We start from the raw sequence: 18,663 nt of genomic DNA, 5'->3' as shown, positions 1-18,663 counted from the left end.
GGTAGTTTCAGAGAACGATTTAACCCCTTCCTAAAAAAAAAAACATCTGCATTTGCTATGGCCATTCTTAGGACTTGGGATAACTTTTTGCTCAATTGAGCTAAGTTATGAAAGGAAATCGCTTCTAAGTACTTTTTAAACAAACAATTTTGTCATTTAATTTGCATACAACGATTTAACTAGTTTCCGAAAATTTAAGTTAAAGGGTTTTTAAAATTGGAAATATTTCATTTTTCATCACCGATAAAAGACAATTGTGCTTCACATACAAATGGTGAAGCACCTGCCTAGCCCGCCAGATCGATATTTTTTTTGTAAACAATCAAAAAGTACACAAAAACATCCAAACATTTAACTTCTGCAACAAGAGTATTTAATCGTACAGATAAGTTCAAGTATTCAAAAATGTCATGAACATTTACGATTCTTATTGATTATCTGTATACATTATTTATAGTATAACTAATCGCCGTATTCTGATATAAAAAAAATATGACAACGCGTAACCGAACGACGCATGGATTAAACGAGTGCGCAACACAAGTGTAATCATTAGCGGCGTTTGGTGACAAGTTGTCTTATTATTTATTCAAATACGGCGATTATTTACTTTTTACTATACAGAAATAGAATATTCGTTATTTGGAAAAACTTTACATTATCATTGATGATTTCAGTATACTTTTTGACATATATATATATAAACGTGTATTACACACAGTTGCTATAATGAAAAGTCATCACTTCGAGATGATTGATGCAGATTTCGCGATTATTTGGAAGCAAGAAGTTGTTTTAAATGCACACAGACTATTGATTGTTGATATTTGACACACTTTATCCTTGATTTTTAAGTATCAAGGCGGACATCTTCAGTTGGAAGTCTCATGTGAGGGTCCAGTAAAAGTCTCGAGAGTGAACGTAAACGAGTCGCTGTATTTTACATGAGATATTATTGGAATTTACAACAATGAGAAATGCATATAAATCACCATTATCTATTAGTATGTAACAATATAAATTAATATTTCGCAACTATATTTTATTTTTCAAGATTATAGTCAACAAGCAAACATTAGTACTAACTCCCTAACATGTCAGCCATGCTTACGTATTTGTAGATCTGGTCTTGGTGATACTCATTTCTTTTCAAAGTTTATCTCTATCTATAATAATATTTAAGATAATAGACAAATCGCAAACAGGCATTAACTCCAATAAGGAGTCGATTGAATATTTCTGTCATATGACCTTTTAATATATCTGATATTGCTGATCACTATGACTTTTTTGAGATATTTGATGAAACGACAAATCGGAAAATAGATTGTAATATAAAGACAACAAGTGCAATACAAGACGTATTTCTCAATATTGACTTGTTAACACTTTTGTTATCTAATGTTTGGTTTTTTTTTGATAAAGATTTCAAGATAACTTTCCAAAACGCTAATAGATAGGTAAACATCTTTTTTAGTGTTATAACTCATATCAGGAGTCAATACAAGGTTTATGTTATCTATACTACTCAAATATCGAGGTCCAATTTGTTAGCCGGCATGACTCAAAACGACAAATTAAAGAATTCAATTTTATATATAACTAATATAGGACTATGGTGTTGGCTAAATATTATGCCATTCCAGGCCCTTTTGTCTTCCACATAATTAATATTTCCAATATTTAACATGTTCCGGGTCGAATCTGATAACGATACCAATAGTATATGTCTTCTTCCTCACTTACATGTAGTAAATTCCTCCGTTATCGGAGCATCCGTGTCACACGGTATTGAAAGCCCTTAATTTCAATACTACTTATTTAAAAATCAAAAATTAAGAAATAAAATATTAAAACAAAAAGAGTATATACATTCCTTCATATAATATTATTGTCCTAAAAACATACAGAAATGTAAAAACCGTAGTTGAATATTATTTAAACCTATTAGTGCAAGTGAATTAAAATCCAGGCTATAAGTATATGTAAGAGAATGAAAATCCCTTTCTTCCTGAATAAGTACGAGCGTTAGCGAGTACTTATCATGAAGTAAGGGATTGTCATTCTCTTACAAACTTGGAATATTGTAAAGTGCTCAAGGCTCAAATGATCTCTTGATTAGTTGTATTCAAGAATTAGTTTCATTGTCAGTGCAATGTTTATAATTGATGCATGACTTTCTTTTTCGGCATGTCATTTATGGATGAGTTTTAGTGATGTAAGGACTTTCTTATCATTTGGGAAATATTAAAAAAAAAAAATGCGTTATAGATAGTACTGTGAATCAACAGTAGAAAGAAAAGATAGGAATTGTATATGTTTCCTGATTGTGCGTATGAATGTAAATCATGATATTTGTTTAGTGAGGAATTATCCTTTTTTTTATTTACTGTTTAAATCAATTTGAGTTACAACTAAATTTGATTTCACAGCCAATATTTTGGTCCAGTTTTTTACATCAAATACTATTTCATTATGTCAGGGAAATGTTCAAATAAAATGCCGTTAAAAGATAATGTTCAAAACTTAAATTGAATTCCCTGTTTTCCTATTTTATCGGAATATTGAAAATAACTATTCTTCCCAACCGCTGATCCAGTAGTCAAAGTTTTTGAAAGCTAAAGATTTAGGTTATTTTTTTATTTTAAAGCTTTTTGTTTCTTTTTTGCATTGCTTAGATATACTTTTATCTTTTTAGTAATTTGAAGTTATTAATATTTTCATAATAACATTCACGGTACCAATTTTACTGCACCAGTAAACTTCAACTTACTTTGAGTTTTTTGTTTGTTTCACAATTCAACTTTTAGTCACTTTCAATCACTGTGTGATAAATCCTTTCAATCTGATAAATATGCTTCGGGGTAGTTGTAACTCATTCATAGAAACTCTTTGTTTTTAACTGTAAATAGACCCAAATAATAGGATAATCCCTTACTTAGAAAATGATTTACATTCATTCTTCACAATTAAGAGGCATCAAATCCTACAATTTCATTGGTCGAGAGCACTTTGCTATATTCTAAATAAGGCGTAGGTACTTTAATTGAGTCACGGATCCGCGATGTCGCGGGTGTGTTCTAGTACTAATTATATGTACATCTTGTCTTGTTGACCATTTTGTTTTTACATTTTCTTTCTTTCAAGATATTTGTCAAGATAATGCTATTGACTAAAAACGAAACAAAAAACAAAAAAAGGATAAAAAATCGGCAAGGGTCCAATTGTCGTAACCTCAGCATGTCCTCTTTTCCTCGACTGTGACATACCGAATTACACTTATCAGCGAGTTTTTATTACACGAGCAACACGACGGGTTCCACAATTGTAGCAATATCTTTTTTCCGGAGCACCTGAGATCACATCCAGTTTTTAATGGGATTCGTGTTGCTCTGTCTTTAGTTTTGTATGTTGTTTTTTTTTTATATTGTTATTTGTCTTTTGGTCGTTTTACGGATTTTCCATGACATTGTCAGTTCGTCTTCGACTTAAGAGTTTTACTATCCGTTTGATATCTTTCGTCTCTCTTTTAAGGATAATGATTCTTAAAAACGGCTGATTTGTTATGTAGATCTGGTACTGCTGATTTTGTTTGCTGATGAAAGTTTCTTTTTTTTAATAATAGTTTGAAGATTTTATCATTGTTAAAAGATAAAAAAATCGACTTCAAACGGCATTAAGTTTTTAAAAAGTGGATTTACGATTTCTGTCATAGTAACCTGTTTGCTGATCATGTTTTGTGGTTTTTGCTGTCAATAAGGAACAATAAGACTTGGCTAGTAATCCTCAAATAGTAAACGGATTTAAAATTTACTAAGATATTTTTGAGGACACGATGACCATCAGCCCACCCATCGTCGCACTCATCCGCCTGGCATCCATACTATTAACCGGTTTTGGACATTGTGTAACCCGGCCAAAAACAGATAACAAACGGGCACTTTTTAACAGTTTAAAATCATAAATATACAGATACAACGAGAGAGAGAGAGACAGAGAGAGAGAGAGAGAGAGAGAGAGAGAGAGAGAGCATTCCAGAACAAAACTGAAACGCCGGGCCCACGACGAAAACTTTTTATAATGTAACAAAACAAAGGAAAAAAATACAGCTGTTTTAAGAAGAAAGAGCAGAGTAACTAAATAAAGCAGCATATCCAACATCTCTGACAATATTGTTAAGCGGATAGTGGTAAAGAATATGGAGACAGAATAGTATAATAAAAAACAATTGAAAAATGATTAGAAAGCGCAAACATGAACGCATATCAGCGAATGGCCAAAGCACTGTTTACGGTAGGTCGGACATCCAATTTTGTCAATATAACGGAACTATAAACAACTGTCATACAAGTGAGAGGTTTAGCTAGCTATATACATATAAAACAAGATGGAACCCACCATTTTCTTCGGAAAATGTCTGTACCAAGTCAAGAATATGACAGTTGTTTCAAACTCGTTCCGTTAATTGATAACGTTTGATTTTATCAGTTTTATGGACTTCTTCTTTTTGAATTTACCTTGGAGTTTGGTATTGTTGTTATACTTTTTTTTATACAGAGATACGGTTTACTAGTAGTTTATATAAAGTGCATATCAATGTAGAATCGACATTTGAAGCAAAGCCCAATCAAACTTATTGCTAATATTAACCAACTGAATATTGTTTGAAAAATGTATATTTGATTATGGGCATCATGTTCTTTCGTCGCAATATAGCCTTTTCTTGACGCGAAGTTTAGCAGTTACAAATCAATCAATCAATCATCATGTTTTACAGCTGAAACTATATTTGAGCAACAAGTACTTAGGAAAAGGATTCTATTTTGATACTTGATAAAACTCATTTAAAATACCAGACTTATCAAGCATTATGCCTGACGCGCGTTTTGTAAGCATAAGACTCATCCGTGGCACTTATCCTTACCATAACTTAGTATCATATGTTTAACTTATTGTAAATTGGCGAAAAAAAGACGTAAGAATAGGATAAACTCCCAGATAACAAAAAAAGTTTCAATGAGAAAACAACAAAAATGAATAAATACAACTGAATATTATTTATGATGGATAAGTCATACTTTCAGTAAAGTATAAGTTTAAGTTGATTTCCGAACGTTGTCACGCAATGAAAAATGTGTAATTTTGAGATGATCCATAAAATCCCGTCTTTCACACTTGTCATTAAAGTACAATTATCAACTCGAGGCAATAATGATTTGTAATATCTACACAAAAATGTAAAAGTGCATCCGCGTGTGTAATATTGTGTTGCTACTTTATAAAGGTAAATATTCAATGAAGACGATATAGCCACATTTTATGGAAAATAATTGAAATATAATGAGAACTAGTGATCATACATACGACGAACCTACTGACGAGAAAGGATATACACAACTTGCATCCATTTCAGATAATTATCGAAAGTATGACGACTTAAAGCCATCAGGCTCGTATCACTCATATTGTGAACCTCAACCAGACCCTCAACCATATCATACGCGCAAAGATGTGAAAATAAAATCTGATATTTCTTATGTTCATGATAAAAAATCAAAGTGTCTCATAAAATTTTGGATAGCGATAACTACTGTTATTATAATAGTATTAGTAGCTGGGCTGACGCACATTTTGATAAAATCTCGCTACAATACAGAAGTATGTATTAAATCTAAAGGCAGTGGAAACTCAAGTTTTCGGATATCTGAAATTTTGACAAAATGTCCAAATGACTGGAAGACATTCGATGCATGGTGTTATAAAGAATTTTCACAACGGCGAACATGGTTTAAGGCTCGTGACTATTGTCGAAGTATCGGAACTGATCTAGTTAGTGTTCATAATAAAAGGGAAACTAATTTTTTAATAACTAATTTTACACAGACTTCTCAGTGGATAGGACTCAGCAATTTTCAAAACAATGGGAAATATGTCTGGAGTGACAGAACAATTTTGAACTATACTGATTGGGGAGAATCAGAACCGAATAACTTCAATAATAACGAGAACTGCGCCCAACTTTTGAAACCCGACTCTCAAAAGTGGAATGATAACAATTGTTTTATGTCGTTGAGATTTATATGCAAAATGCAAATAAATCCAAGATGTGGGCCTGGTGATTGGGTATATTATGAGAATACTTGTTATTCTATTGATATGTCAGTGGCTAATTTTACTGAAGCCCGTAAACTTTGTATGAAAAATGGTTCAGATTTAGTTATCATTAAGTCTAAAGAAGAATATAATTTCATAATAAGTCAAACTACTAAGCACTTGTTGGGTGCTGATTTTTGGATTGGATTACAGAAACTAAGGAATCAGACATACAGATGGATAGATGGCAGTCATCCTACGTACCTCACCTGGGGTATAGATGAACCAAAAGGAGATAATAATTCATGTGTCAAATCGTCTACCATGTATGGAAATTGGTATGGTGATAGTTGCAGCAATCAAAATTGGATTGTTTGTGAGAAACAATTACTTAGAAATGTATAAAATTATCATTAGAACTCTGTTCTAGTTATAAAATATTAGAAAACTGAATATTTGCAAAAAGTTGTAAAAATCAATAATAAGTTTCATTGATGCATATTTGTTTTTACTTGATTTCATACCTTAGGTTCTCGTTAAGTGGCCACAATATGATGCAATGTTACTGAACAAAGATACTTACAATTGAGTATCAATGGGATAATTAGACGCTAAAAATAATACAACGAATTAACTTGAACGCTAACCGTATCTTTAATGCGTGCTAGATAAAGAACGCCATGAAATAGTTAAACTAAGCATCACAACTGTGTATAACTACAATATATTCCTTCCGTAGACGAAACACACTACTCTCGTACTAAATAATAAGACTGGTATCTTTGTTATTTTTTACCGGAATCGTCTACCTGACAAAATGTATGGATTTAGCCATATACTAATGGGCGTGTACCAAGTCCGGTTAACTGGACCATATGTTTTTCGCTGTTGTTTTATTTGTTTTTATGGGGTTTTTTTCCGGAGGAGTCTGGGTTAGTGGTCAATGTTGTCTGTTATACTGTGTGATATTTTTTGGCGTTTCCCGTTATTTCTCTATATGTATAAGTAACTTAGTAACTTCTTTACAAACAAAAAAAATAAAATGAAAATTCGTCCAAATCCCTCGTATCGCCCCCTCCCCCCAAAATTAACAAAATAACAATTGATTTACGCGCTGAAAAGAACAAATAAAACGAGGATCTGATAGGATTTACGTTTTTCACGCAAGTCAGGTAAAACTTTCTCTTAAAAAATTTCCAGGAACCAACTGCGTGAATAGTGTTGTTCAATGGTAACCTGGTTGATTAAACCCATATTAGCCCTGCCTGATATCAACAGGGCAGACTGATCATAGTTTATCAACTTAGTTGTGTTCATACATCGGAGGTATATGATTATCAGATTATCCGCCTTTTCCATATCGGAAAAAATAGCTCATAAACGTCAATGTTGTTTTTCCTGGACGTCGTCACGGAAATGTAAATTTGTAATTTAAAATGATTGTCACATTAGTCATAAAAGTACAAATATTAAAATCTGGGGCGCATTGTATAAACGAAAGTTGTTATAATTCGAGGTCAACACTTTGCTCTAGAAAATGGATGGAAAAAATATTCAGGAATCAATTAAAAACTATAAGTAAAAAAGACCACGGACAAAACGGAAACAAATCGAAATGACAAACACCAGTCAACTAAACGCTTACGTAAAACTATACACCACAAACCCAATCGAAAACTAGGGATGATTGCAGGTATTTCGGAAGGGTAAGCAGTTCCTACTCCATTTGTGACACCCGACACATTACCACTTGCAAGTTACAATTCGACGATAAGTCGCATTCTATTATGTCATTATCGACGGAACGAAAAAGGGTTGTGGATAAGACAAATGACAATATCAATAGCAGTCAACCAAATCATGATGGCATCTATAAAACGTTTGAAAGGAAGACTTCAAATTTACCATTTAGAAACCTTAGTTCAATAACGCCTTTTTCTACATATATCAAGGAAACATATATCCAGGAAATTATGATAGGAATCGGAAGAAGCGGATTATTGTTACCACTAGGAGATATGTACTCAAAATGCTGATGGTGGTAGAACTTTGCTACATAGAGATATAAATAGGAAACTGAAATCCTCTCTTTTGATGTAAATTTTAGTTGTTGTTAAGTTTTGGATTTTTCAATGGCCTCGAACATCACTGATGAGACATTTATTGTCGAAACGTGCATCCAATGCAGTAAAATTGTTACTTCTAATTTTATTACTACCATTTGGTCGATCAATACCTTTGCTGGTGGACTGTTAGTCTCCGAGGTTTCACCAGCCTAGTAGCCAGTACTTCGGTACTTGCATGAAAATAGGGATATTGTGTTATTAAAATTTGCTGTAATGAAATTTTTGAAATTATTCTAAATAAAGGAATATATCTCATTTTTGCAAAGCGCTGATTCCTTGCACGGCTTGGTTATACTTTTTGTACTTTTTGGTTTTACAAACACTCTGGTGGTGGACTGTAAGTCCCCGAGGGTATCACCAGGCTAGTAGCCAGTACTTTGGTACTTGCATGAAAATCCGGATATTTTGTTATTAAAATGTTCTGGTATAACATTTTTGAAATTATTTTAGATTAAGGTATATATCTCCCTTATGCAAAGTTTTGATTCCGTGCCCAGCTTTGGCCTTCTTTTTGTCCTTTTGGGTTTCATTAGCTCTTCAGTATTTTAAATAGGTTTGGATTTTCATATATTTTTTCCTCTAGCGTCACTGAAGAGACATTTATTGTCGAAATGCAAATCTGGTCTAGTAAAATAGGTACCGTTAATGTTATTCTTGATGTAAGTTAAGATATGAAACAGACCTAACCGTGTATGCGGAATCCTTTACTTAAAGTTCACTGGGATAGATGCAACCTTCACATTCACCAAGCTTTAAATTATTCAGTATAATGACATCTTCTATACTAGAACTTTAAGTTAAGGATGTAAACAGTTTTTTTCTATATTTTTTTTTTTGAGAAGCTGCTGTAGAAGAATTTACAAAAATAAAAGTGTGCTGGAAGAAGGGAAAAATTGGTTCCCATATGGTCCGGGTACACAGTTATCGTCCTTTGATTTTCGTTGTCCACGAATATAGTCCCTAGTGTGGACAGTGTGTTACTTGTCGATTTTTTTGATACCTCTTCCAAATTTATTTCTCCATGTTTTATGACTCAAATAGTATTTAGGGGGGTGAAATGACACTGTAAAAAAAATTGGGTCATGAATTTTAAAGTAAAGTAGTGATTTGGTCCAGCTGAAAAATGTTAAAAATTAGCACTTCGGAAGCTGTCAAAAGATTTGAAGACCCCCTTAACATGAAATTGTCCATATTTTGAGTTAGAGCCGATGAAGTTTTCTATAATTTGATATAATTTGTCCCAAAAGTAGTACAACACACTGTAAAAATATTATTGAGAAAGCGCAGGTGGGATTTTTTTAATTTTCATTTATTGTCTAAAAGAAATGCACTACGAAATAACTGTGTACTCGGACCTAAGAGGTGAAATCAGGAAATATAGAATCTGTACTTTGGCAACTTCCCTGATTTGATGGTGTCAATTTATCAAATAGCATAAAACTAAAGGATTTAAACTTTTATTTGATAGAAAGTCTGCAAAAATGACCAATTTTGGCATTTTAGGGTCAAAATAAGCATTTCATAGCTTTTTCAATTTTAATGCATAAGTGGCATTCTGACTTTCTATCTGACAGGTTTTTATGTGTCAATATTTGTGTTTCTATGCTTCAGTCCAGTTGTATTACTCATTTGTGAACTCTGAATCTACAGAAAAGAAGATTATCTCAGACAATATGTGCAAAATGTGTTGTATATATGATCCTCGTCTAACGCCCTGTTTGGATCAAGTTAAATGTGAGGAGCTTGGAACATAAAAGTTGAAGTCCATTATAAAGACCTCACCAAATTTGTATAAAAAGCACTTAACAATGTCTTTTGTACCTGTTTTATGTCACATAATATCTTTCTTTTCTTCTGTAGGATAGCAAGTGGTTCAAATATAAGCCTGTTGAGACTAAAATTGCATGCATGTTTTTCACTAAAAAGTGAAAAATCTTTGTATCAGACCATACTGTCTGCAAAAAAAGTTGAATGCAAGAGTCTTTTTGTGCTCAGATTTATTGTATCATGTCACTTGAGTATAGAAATGATAGAAAAGACACAAAATTTTATTTCCTATAGCTTCAAAATGCATTTTTAAATGTAAATATGTGATACGGCCTAAATTGACCCTAAATTATTTTCAGTCTTACTTGGCCTAAGACCCTTTTAAACTAATGTGATATGTTATTTGTAAGTTTTCTTTCCATTTAAAGTCCATTAAATACATATGTAAGGATTATTTATAACCAAAAAGCTTTACAAATTTAAAATTGCTGGAAAATATTACATCTTCATGTAAGGCCGCCCTTAATTTGAAAACCTCCATTTTTAGCCACAGGCTCATATAAATATGACTTTTTAATAATTATGATAAGTCTGATAAATCAAATGAGTACTCTATTGCTTTTAATACATAATATATTATATATTAAGGCATTTCAAATGTATTTTTTTTGCAATATTTTAATTTTTTAAGCCCCAAATGTTGATAGTTGAAAATTTTCAATTTTAACGTCTAAATTTAACATGCAAAGTTGAATATAGAATTAGTCATATTGTCTATAATATATATCCTATTGCCATGAAACTTTGTAAGCAGTCATTATAATTTAATAAGCTTTAGTCATACCAAGTGTCATTAAGATTTATCAACTTTTTCCACCCTATTAGGTCCGGGTACACAGTTATCGTCCTTTGATTTTCGTTGTCCACGAATATAGTCCCTAGTGTGGACAGTGTGTTACTTGTCGATTTTTTTGATACCCCTTCCAAATTTATTTCTCCATGTTTTATGACTCAAATAGTATTTAGGTGGGTGAAATGACACTGTAAAAAAAATTGGGTCATGAATTTTAAAGTAAAGTAGTGATTTGGTCCAGCTGAAAAATGTTAAAAATTAGCACTTCGGAAGCTGTCAAAAGATTTGAAGACCCCCTTAACATGAAATTGTCCATATTTTGAGTTGGAGCCGATGAAGTTTTTCTATAATTTTGATATAATTTGTCCCAAAAGTAGTACAACACACTGTAAAAATATTATTGAGAAAGCGCAGGTGGGATTTTTTTAATTTTCATTTATTGTCTAAAAGAAATACACTACGAAATAACTGTGTACTCGGTCCATATGAATTCCGACTATCTGTTGAAAAAGACGTCTTCTACACAAATTAGCTGTTAAAAAAAGTTTCAAGCATCTTGGTAGTTTCAGAGAACGTTTATATCCCTTCCAAAAAAGGTATCAGCATTTGCTTTACCATTCTGAGGACTTGGGATGACTTTTTGCTCATTTGTGCTAAGTTATGAAAGGAAATCGCTTCTAAGTATTTTTTATACAAACAATGTTGTCATTTGCATACAATGATTTTAACTAGCTTACAAAAACTTAAGTTAAAGAGTTTTAAAAATATTTAATTTAACACCACCGATAAAATACAATTGTACTTCACATACAAATGGTGACGCACCTGCCCAGCCCGCCAGGTCGATATATTTTTTTTGTAAACTGCTTAATATCTTGGCAGAACTCATTGTAGAGAAAATAATCCCAGAAATTGATGTTTAAATCGGAGAATTAGGCAAAATATTTGAAGTCCTTTTTCTGTGATGTCATGTTTCACTTGATAACAATCAAAAAGTACACACAAACATCCAAACACCTAACTTCTGCAACAAGAGTATTAATGGTACAGATAAGTTCTATTATTAAAAAATGACATGAACATTTACGATTCTTATTGATTATCTGTGTACATTATTTATAGTATAACTAATTGCCGTATTCTGAAATAAAAAATATGACAACGCGTAACCGAACGACGCATGGATAAAACGAGTGAACAACACAAGTGTAATCATCAGGGGCGTTCGGTCACAAGTTGTCTCATTATTTATTCAAATACGGCAATTAGTTACTCTTTATTATATAGAAACAGAATATCAAAATTCTTTTCTGTGTAACTGGTGTTATTTGGATTAACTTTACATTATCATTGATGATTTCAGTATACTTTTTTGGCATATGAATAAATGTGTATTGCGCACACTTGCCAAAATGGAAGATCGTCACTTCGAGATGATTAATACAGGTTTTGCGATTATTTGGAAGCAAGAATTTGTTTTAAAAGCACCCAGACTATTAACTGTTGATATGAGAAACACTTTATCCTTGATTTTTAAGTATCGAGGCGGAAATCTTCAGTTGGAAGTCTCACGTGAGGGTTCAGTAAAAGTCTCGAGAGTGAAGATAAACGAGTTGCTGTATTTCACATGAGAGATTAGTGGAATTTATCTTAACGGGAAATTCATATAAATATCCATTATTTAATAATAGAAATTTATAGTTTTGCATATTTTTCAAGATTATAGTCAACAAGCAAACATTAGTATTAACTCCCTAACATATCAGCCATGCTTACCTTTTTGTAGATTTGGTCTTGCTGATACATTATTGTACTCATTTCCTTTCAAAGTTTATCTCTATCTATAATAATATTTAAGATAATAGACAAAACGCAAACTGGCATTAACTCCAATAAGGAGTCGATAGAAGATTTCTGTCATATGACCTTTTAATATATCTGATATTGCTGATCATTATGACTTTTTTGGAGATACTTGATGAAACTATAAATCTGAAAAAAACATTGTAATATAAAGACAGTAAGGGCAATAGAAGACGTATTTCTCAATATTGACTTGTTAACACTTTTGCTGTTTAATGTTTTAGTTTTTTTGTTAAAGTTTTCAAGATAACTATTCAAAACGCAAATAGATAGGTAAACATCTTTATTTAGTGTTATAACTCATATCAGGAGTCAGTATACGGTTTGTTTCTCCCATTTATTTGTATTGTGGTCCTGTCATGTGATGTTGTCGTTTTGGTGTTGTGTTTGACGTTGCAGTAAAAGCGGGAGGTTTGGCATGCCACAAAACCAGGTTCAACCCACCATTTTTTTCTTAAAATGTCCTGTACCAAGTCAGGAAAATGGCCATTGTTATATTATGGTTTTTTTCTGTGTGTGTTACATTTTAATGTTGTGTTTTTGTTGTGTCGTTGTTCTCCTCTTATATTTGATGCGTTTCCCTTAGTTTTAGTTTGTAACCCGGATTTGTTTTTATCTCTATCGAGTTTCGAACAGCGGTATACTACTGTTGCCTTTATTTGTGTTATATTAATTAAAAGAACATATTGTCTGGTTGATCATTTTGTTTTTACAGTTTCTACCTTTCAAGATAGTTGTCAAGAAAATGCTATTGACTAAAAAAAAAAAAAATAAAAAAAAAAAAATGATAACACATTGGCATGGGTCAAATTATCGTAACCACAGTCCGTTCTCTTTTCCTCGATTGTAATATACCAAATAAGACTTTTCTCCCGAGTTTTTCTTTCACGAGCAACACGGCGGGTTCCACAATTGGAGCAAGATCTTTTTCTGGAGTATCTGAGATCACCCCGGCTTTAAATGGGGTTCGTGTTGCTCTGTCTTTTAGTTTTCTATGTTGTGTTTTTATATTGTTTTTTGTCTTTTTCTAGTTTTACTGTTTTTTCCATGGCATTGTCAGTTTGTCTTCGACTTATGTGTTTGATTATCCGTTTGATATCTTTCGACTCTCTTTTAAGGATAATGACTCTTTAAAAGGGCTGATTTTTTTGTAGATGTAGATCTGGTACTTCTTATCTTTTTTGCTGATAAAAGTTTCTTTTTATCTATTATAGTTTAATTTTTTTTATCATTGTTAAAAGATCAAAAATTGTCATTAAACGGCATTAAGTTTTTAAGAGTGGACTGACGATTTCCGTCAAGTAACATGTTTCCAAATCTTCTTTTGTCGATCATGTTTTTTAATTTTTGCTGTCAATAAGGGACGATAAGACTGGGCTAGTAATCCGCAAATAGTAAACAGATTTCAAATTTACTAAGATTATTTTGAGGCCACGATGCCCATCCACCCACCCATCTTCGCACCCATCCGCCTGACATCAACATACTATTAACTGGTTTTGGACTTCGTCAAACCCGGCCAAAAACAGATAACAAACAAACAGAGTTTAACAGCTCAGTTTGAATATTAAAACAAAATTTATTTTAATCACAAAATCACGACCAGAACTTTTTATAATGTAACAAAACAAAGGAGAAAAAATACATCTGTTTTAAAAAGAAAGAGCAGAGTGACTAAATAAAGCAGATTATCCAATATCTCTGACAATATTGTCAAATTGATAGCGGTAAAGGATATGGAAACAGAGTATCATAATAAAAAAAATGAAAAAATATTTAGAAAGAGCAAATATTAACGAATATTAGCGAATGGCCAAAGCACTGTTGACAGTATGTCGGACACCCAATTTTGTCAATATAACGGAACTATAAACAACTGTTATACAAGTGAGAGGTTTAGCTAGCTATATACATATAAACAAGGTTTAACCCAACATTTTACTGAAATGCCTGTACCAACTCAATAATAAGACAGTTGTTTCCAACTCGTTCCGTTGGTTGATAACTTTTGAATTTATCAGTTTTATGGACTTATTGTTTTTGAATTTACCTTGGAGTTTGGTATTTTTGTTATACATTTTTATACAGAGTTACGGGTTACTTGTAGTTTATATAAATTGCAATCAACGTATGATCGCCATTTAAAGTATAGCCCGATCAAACTCATTGCTTATATAACTAATAGAATATTGTTTGAGAAATGTTTATTTCAGATTAATACATCGCATCATGTTCTTTCGTTGCGATATAACCCTTTTTGGATGCGAAGTTTCGCAGTTACAAATCAATCAATCAATCATCATGTTTTACAGCTGAAACTATATTTACGCAACAAGTACTTAGGAAGAGGATTCTAATTTGATACTTGATAAAACTCATTTAAAATACCACGCATATAATTTATTAAGCCTGACGCGCGTTTTGTGATCATAAGACTCATTCGTGGCATTTTTACTTACCATAAGCTAGTATCAGACATTTAACTTATTGTAAATTGGTGAATAAATACGGTAAGAATAGGATAACATCCCAGTAAACATAAAAAAAAGTTTCAATTAGAAAACAAAAAAAATTAAAAAATACAATAGAATATTATTTATGTTGGGTAGGTCATACTTTTAGTCAAGTATACGTTTAAGTTGATTTCCGAACGTTGTCACGCAATGAAATATGCGTAATTTTGAGATGATCCATAAAATCCCGTCTTTCCCATTTGTCATTAAAGTACAATAAATCACTCGAGGCAATAATGCTTTGTAATATCTACACACAAATGTAAATGTGCATCCGCTTGTTTAATATTGCGTTGTTACATGTACTTTATAAAGGTAAATATTCATTGAAGACGATATAGCCACATTTTATGGAAAAAAATTGAAATATAATGAGAACTAGTGATCATACATACGACGAACCTACTGATGAGAAAGGATATACACAACTTGCATCTATTTCAGATAATTATCGAAAGTATGACGACTTAAAGCCATCAGGCTCGTATCACTCATATTGTGAACCTCAACCAGATCCTCAACCATATCATATGCGCAAAGATGTGACAATAAAATTGGATATTTCTGATGTTCATGATAAAAAATCAAAGTGTCTCATAAAATTTTGGATAGCGTTAACTACTGTTATTATAATAGCATTAGTAGCTGGGCTGACGCACATTGTGATAAAATCTCGCTACAATACAGAAGTATGTATTAAATCTAAAGGCAGTGGAAACTCAAGTTTTCGGATATCTGAAATTTGGACAAAATGTCCAAATGACTGGAAGACATTCGATGCATGGTGTTATAAAGAATTTTCACAACGGCGAACATGGTTTAAGGCTCGTGACTATTGTCGAAGTATCGGAACTGATCTAGTTAGTGTTCATAATAAAAGGGAAACTAATTTTTTAATAACTAATTTTACACAGACTTCTCAGTGGATAGGACTCAGCAATTTTCAAAACAATGGGAAATATGTCTGGAGTGACAGAACAATTTTGAGCTATACTGATTGGGGAGAATCAGAACCGAATAACTTCAATAATAACGAGAACTGCGCCCAACTTTTGAAACCCGACTCTCAAAAGTGGAATGATAACAATTGTTTTATGTCGTTGAGATTTATATGCAAAATGCAAATAAATCCAAGGTGTGGGCCTGGTGATTGGGTATATTATGAAAATACATGTTATTCTATTGATATGTCAGTGGCTAATTTTACTGAAGCCCGTAAACTTTGTATGAAAAATGGTTCAGATTTAGTTATCTTTAAGTCTAAAGAAGAATATAATTTCATAATAAGTCAAACTACTAAGCACTTGTTGGGTGCTGATTTTTGGATTGGATTACAGAAACTAAGGAATCAGACATACAGATGGATAGATGGCAGTCATCCTACGTACCTCACCTGGGGTATAGATGAACCAAAAGGAGATAATAATTCATGTGTCAAATCGTCTACCATGTATGGAAATTGGTATGGTGATAGTTGCAGCAATCAAAATTGGATTGTTTGTGAGAAACAATTACTTAGAAATGTATAAAATTATCATTAGAACTCTGTTCTAGTTATAAAATATTAGAAAACTGAATATTTGCAAAAAGTTGTAAAAATCAATAATAAGTTTCATTGATGCATATTTGTTTTTACTTGATTTCATACCTCAGGTTCTCGTTAAGTGGCCACAATATGATGCAATGTTAATGAACAAAGATACTTACAATTGAGTATCAATGGGATAATTAGACGCTAAAAATAATACAACGAATTAACTTGAACGCGAACGGTATCTTTAATGCGTGCTAGATAAAGAACGCCAAGAAACAGTTAAACTAAGCATCACAACTGTGTATAACTACAATATATTCCTTTCGTAGACAAAACACACTACTCTCGTACTAAATAATAAGACTGGTATCTTTGTTATACCTGACAAAATGTATGGATTTAGCCATATATTAATGGGCGTGTACCAAGTCCGGTTAACTGGACCATATGTTTTTCGTTGTTGTTTGTCTTTGTTTTTATGGTTTTTTTTCCGGAGGAGTATGGGTTAGTGGTCAATGTTGTCTGTTATACTGTGTGGTATTTTTTGGCGTTTCCCGTTATTTCTCTTTATGTATTAGTAACTTAGTAACTTCTTTACAAACGAAAAAAATAAAATAAAAATTCGTCCAAATCCCTCGTATCGCCCCCCTCCCCCCAAAATTAACAAAATAATAATTGTGTTACGCGCTGAAAAGAACAAATAAAACGAGGATCTGATAGGATTCACGTTTTTCACGCAAGGCAGGTAAAACTTTCTCTTAAAAAATTTCCAGGAACCAACTGCGTGAATAGTGTTGTTCAATGGTAACCTGGTTGATTAAACCCATATTAGCCCTGCCTGATATCAAGAGGGCAGACTGATCATGGTTTATCAACTTAGTTGTGTTCATACGTCGGAGGTATATGGTTATCAGATTATCCGCCTTTTCCATATTGGATTCCTTGCACGGCTTTGGTTATACTTTTTGTACTTTTTGGTTTTACAAACACTCTGATGGTGGACTGTAAGTCTCCGAGGGTATCACCAGGCTAGTAGCCAGTACTTTGGTACTTGCATGAAAATCCGGATATTTTGTTATTAAAATGTTCTGGTATAACATTTTTGAAATTATTTTAGATTAAGGTATATATCTCCCTTATGCAAAATTTTGATTCCTTGCCCGGCTTTGGCCTTACTTTTTGTCTTTTTGGGTTTCATTATCTCTTCAGTATTTTAAATAGGTTTGTATTTCATATATTTTTGCCTCTAGCGTCACTGAAGAGACATTTATTGTCGAAATGCAAATCTGGTCTAGTAAAATAGGTACCGTCAATGTTATTCTTGATGTAAGTTAAGATATGAAACAGACCTAACCGTGTATGCGGAATCCTTTACTTAAAGTTCACTGGGATAGATGCAACCTTCACATTCACCAAGCTTTAAATTATTCAGTAAAATGACATCTTCTATACTAGAACTTTAAGTTAAGGATGTAAACAGTTTTTTTCTATATTTTTTTTTGAGAAGCTGCTGTAGAAGAATTTATAAAAAAAAAAAGTGTGCTGGAAGAAGGGAAAAATTGGTTCCCATATGAATTCCGACTATCTGTTGAAAAACACGTCTTTTACACAAATTAGCTGTTAAGAAAAGTTTCAAGCATCTTGGTAGTTTCAGAGAACGTTTATATCCCTTCCAAAAAAGTTATCTGCATTTGCTTGGCCATTCTGAGGACTTGGGATAACTTTTTGCTCATTTGTGCTAAGTTATGAAAGGGAATCCCTTCTAAGTATTTTTTATACAAACAATGTTGTCATTTGCATACAATGATTTTAACTAGCTTACAAAAACTTAAGTTAAAGGGTTTTAAAAATATTTAATTTAACACGACCGATAAAATACAATTGTACTTCACATACAAATGGCGACGCACCTGC

General features: G+C 32.4%; 2 protein-coding genes across 2 annotated transcripts; both read left to right on the top strand.

Moving 5' to 3' along the window:
* The first annotated feature begins 5,183 nt into the window (after positions 1–5,183).
* LOC127706510 (macrophage mannose receptor 1-like) lies at positions 5,184–16,831 on the top strand. Its single transcript, XM_052211174.1, has 2 exons — positions 5,184–5,284; positions 15,531–16,831. The coding sequence occupies exon 2, from the start codon at positions 15,587–15,589 to the stop codon at positions 16,742–16,744; it is 1,158 nt and encodes a 385-aa protein (XP_052067134.1). The 5' UTR covers positions 5,184–5,284; positions 15,531–15,586; the 3' UTR covers positions 16,745–16,831.
* LOC127706511 (macrophage mannose receptor 1-like) lies at positions 5,254–6,585 on the top strand. Its single transcript, XM_052211175.1, has one exon. The coding sequence runs from the start codon at positions 5,341–5,343 to the stop codon at positions 6,496–6,498; it is 1,158 nt and encodes a 385-aa protein (XP_052067135.1). The 5' UTR covers positions 5,254–5,340; the 3' UTR covers positions 6,499–6,585.
* Positions 16,832–18,663: the final 1,832 nt, after the last annotated feature.

Source organism: Mytilus californianus, unplaced genomic scaffold (genome assembly GCF_021869535.1).
Source record: "Mytilus californianus isolate M0D057914Y unplaced genomic scaffold, xbMytCali1.0.p SCAF_6, whole genome shotgun sequence".
Classification (NCBI taxonomy): domain Eukaryota; kingdom Metazoa; phylum Mollusca; class Bivalvia; order Mytilida; family Mytilidae; genus Mytilus; species Mytilus californianus.
Note: the sequence above shows the minus strand (reverse complement) of the source record. Positions and strands in the feature narration are given on the sequence as shown.

Excerpts from the sequence above, each read along its gene's own strand:
- LOC127706511 (XM_052211175.1), top strand. The coding sequence starts at position 5,341 with ATGAGAACTAGTGATCATACATACGACGAACCTACTGACGAGAAAGGA.
- LOC127706510 (XM_052211174.1), top strand. The coding sequence starts at position 15,587 with ATGAGAACTAGTGATCATACATACGACGAACCTACTGATGAGAAAGGA.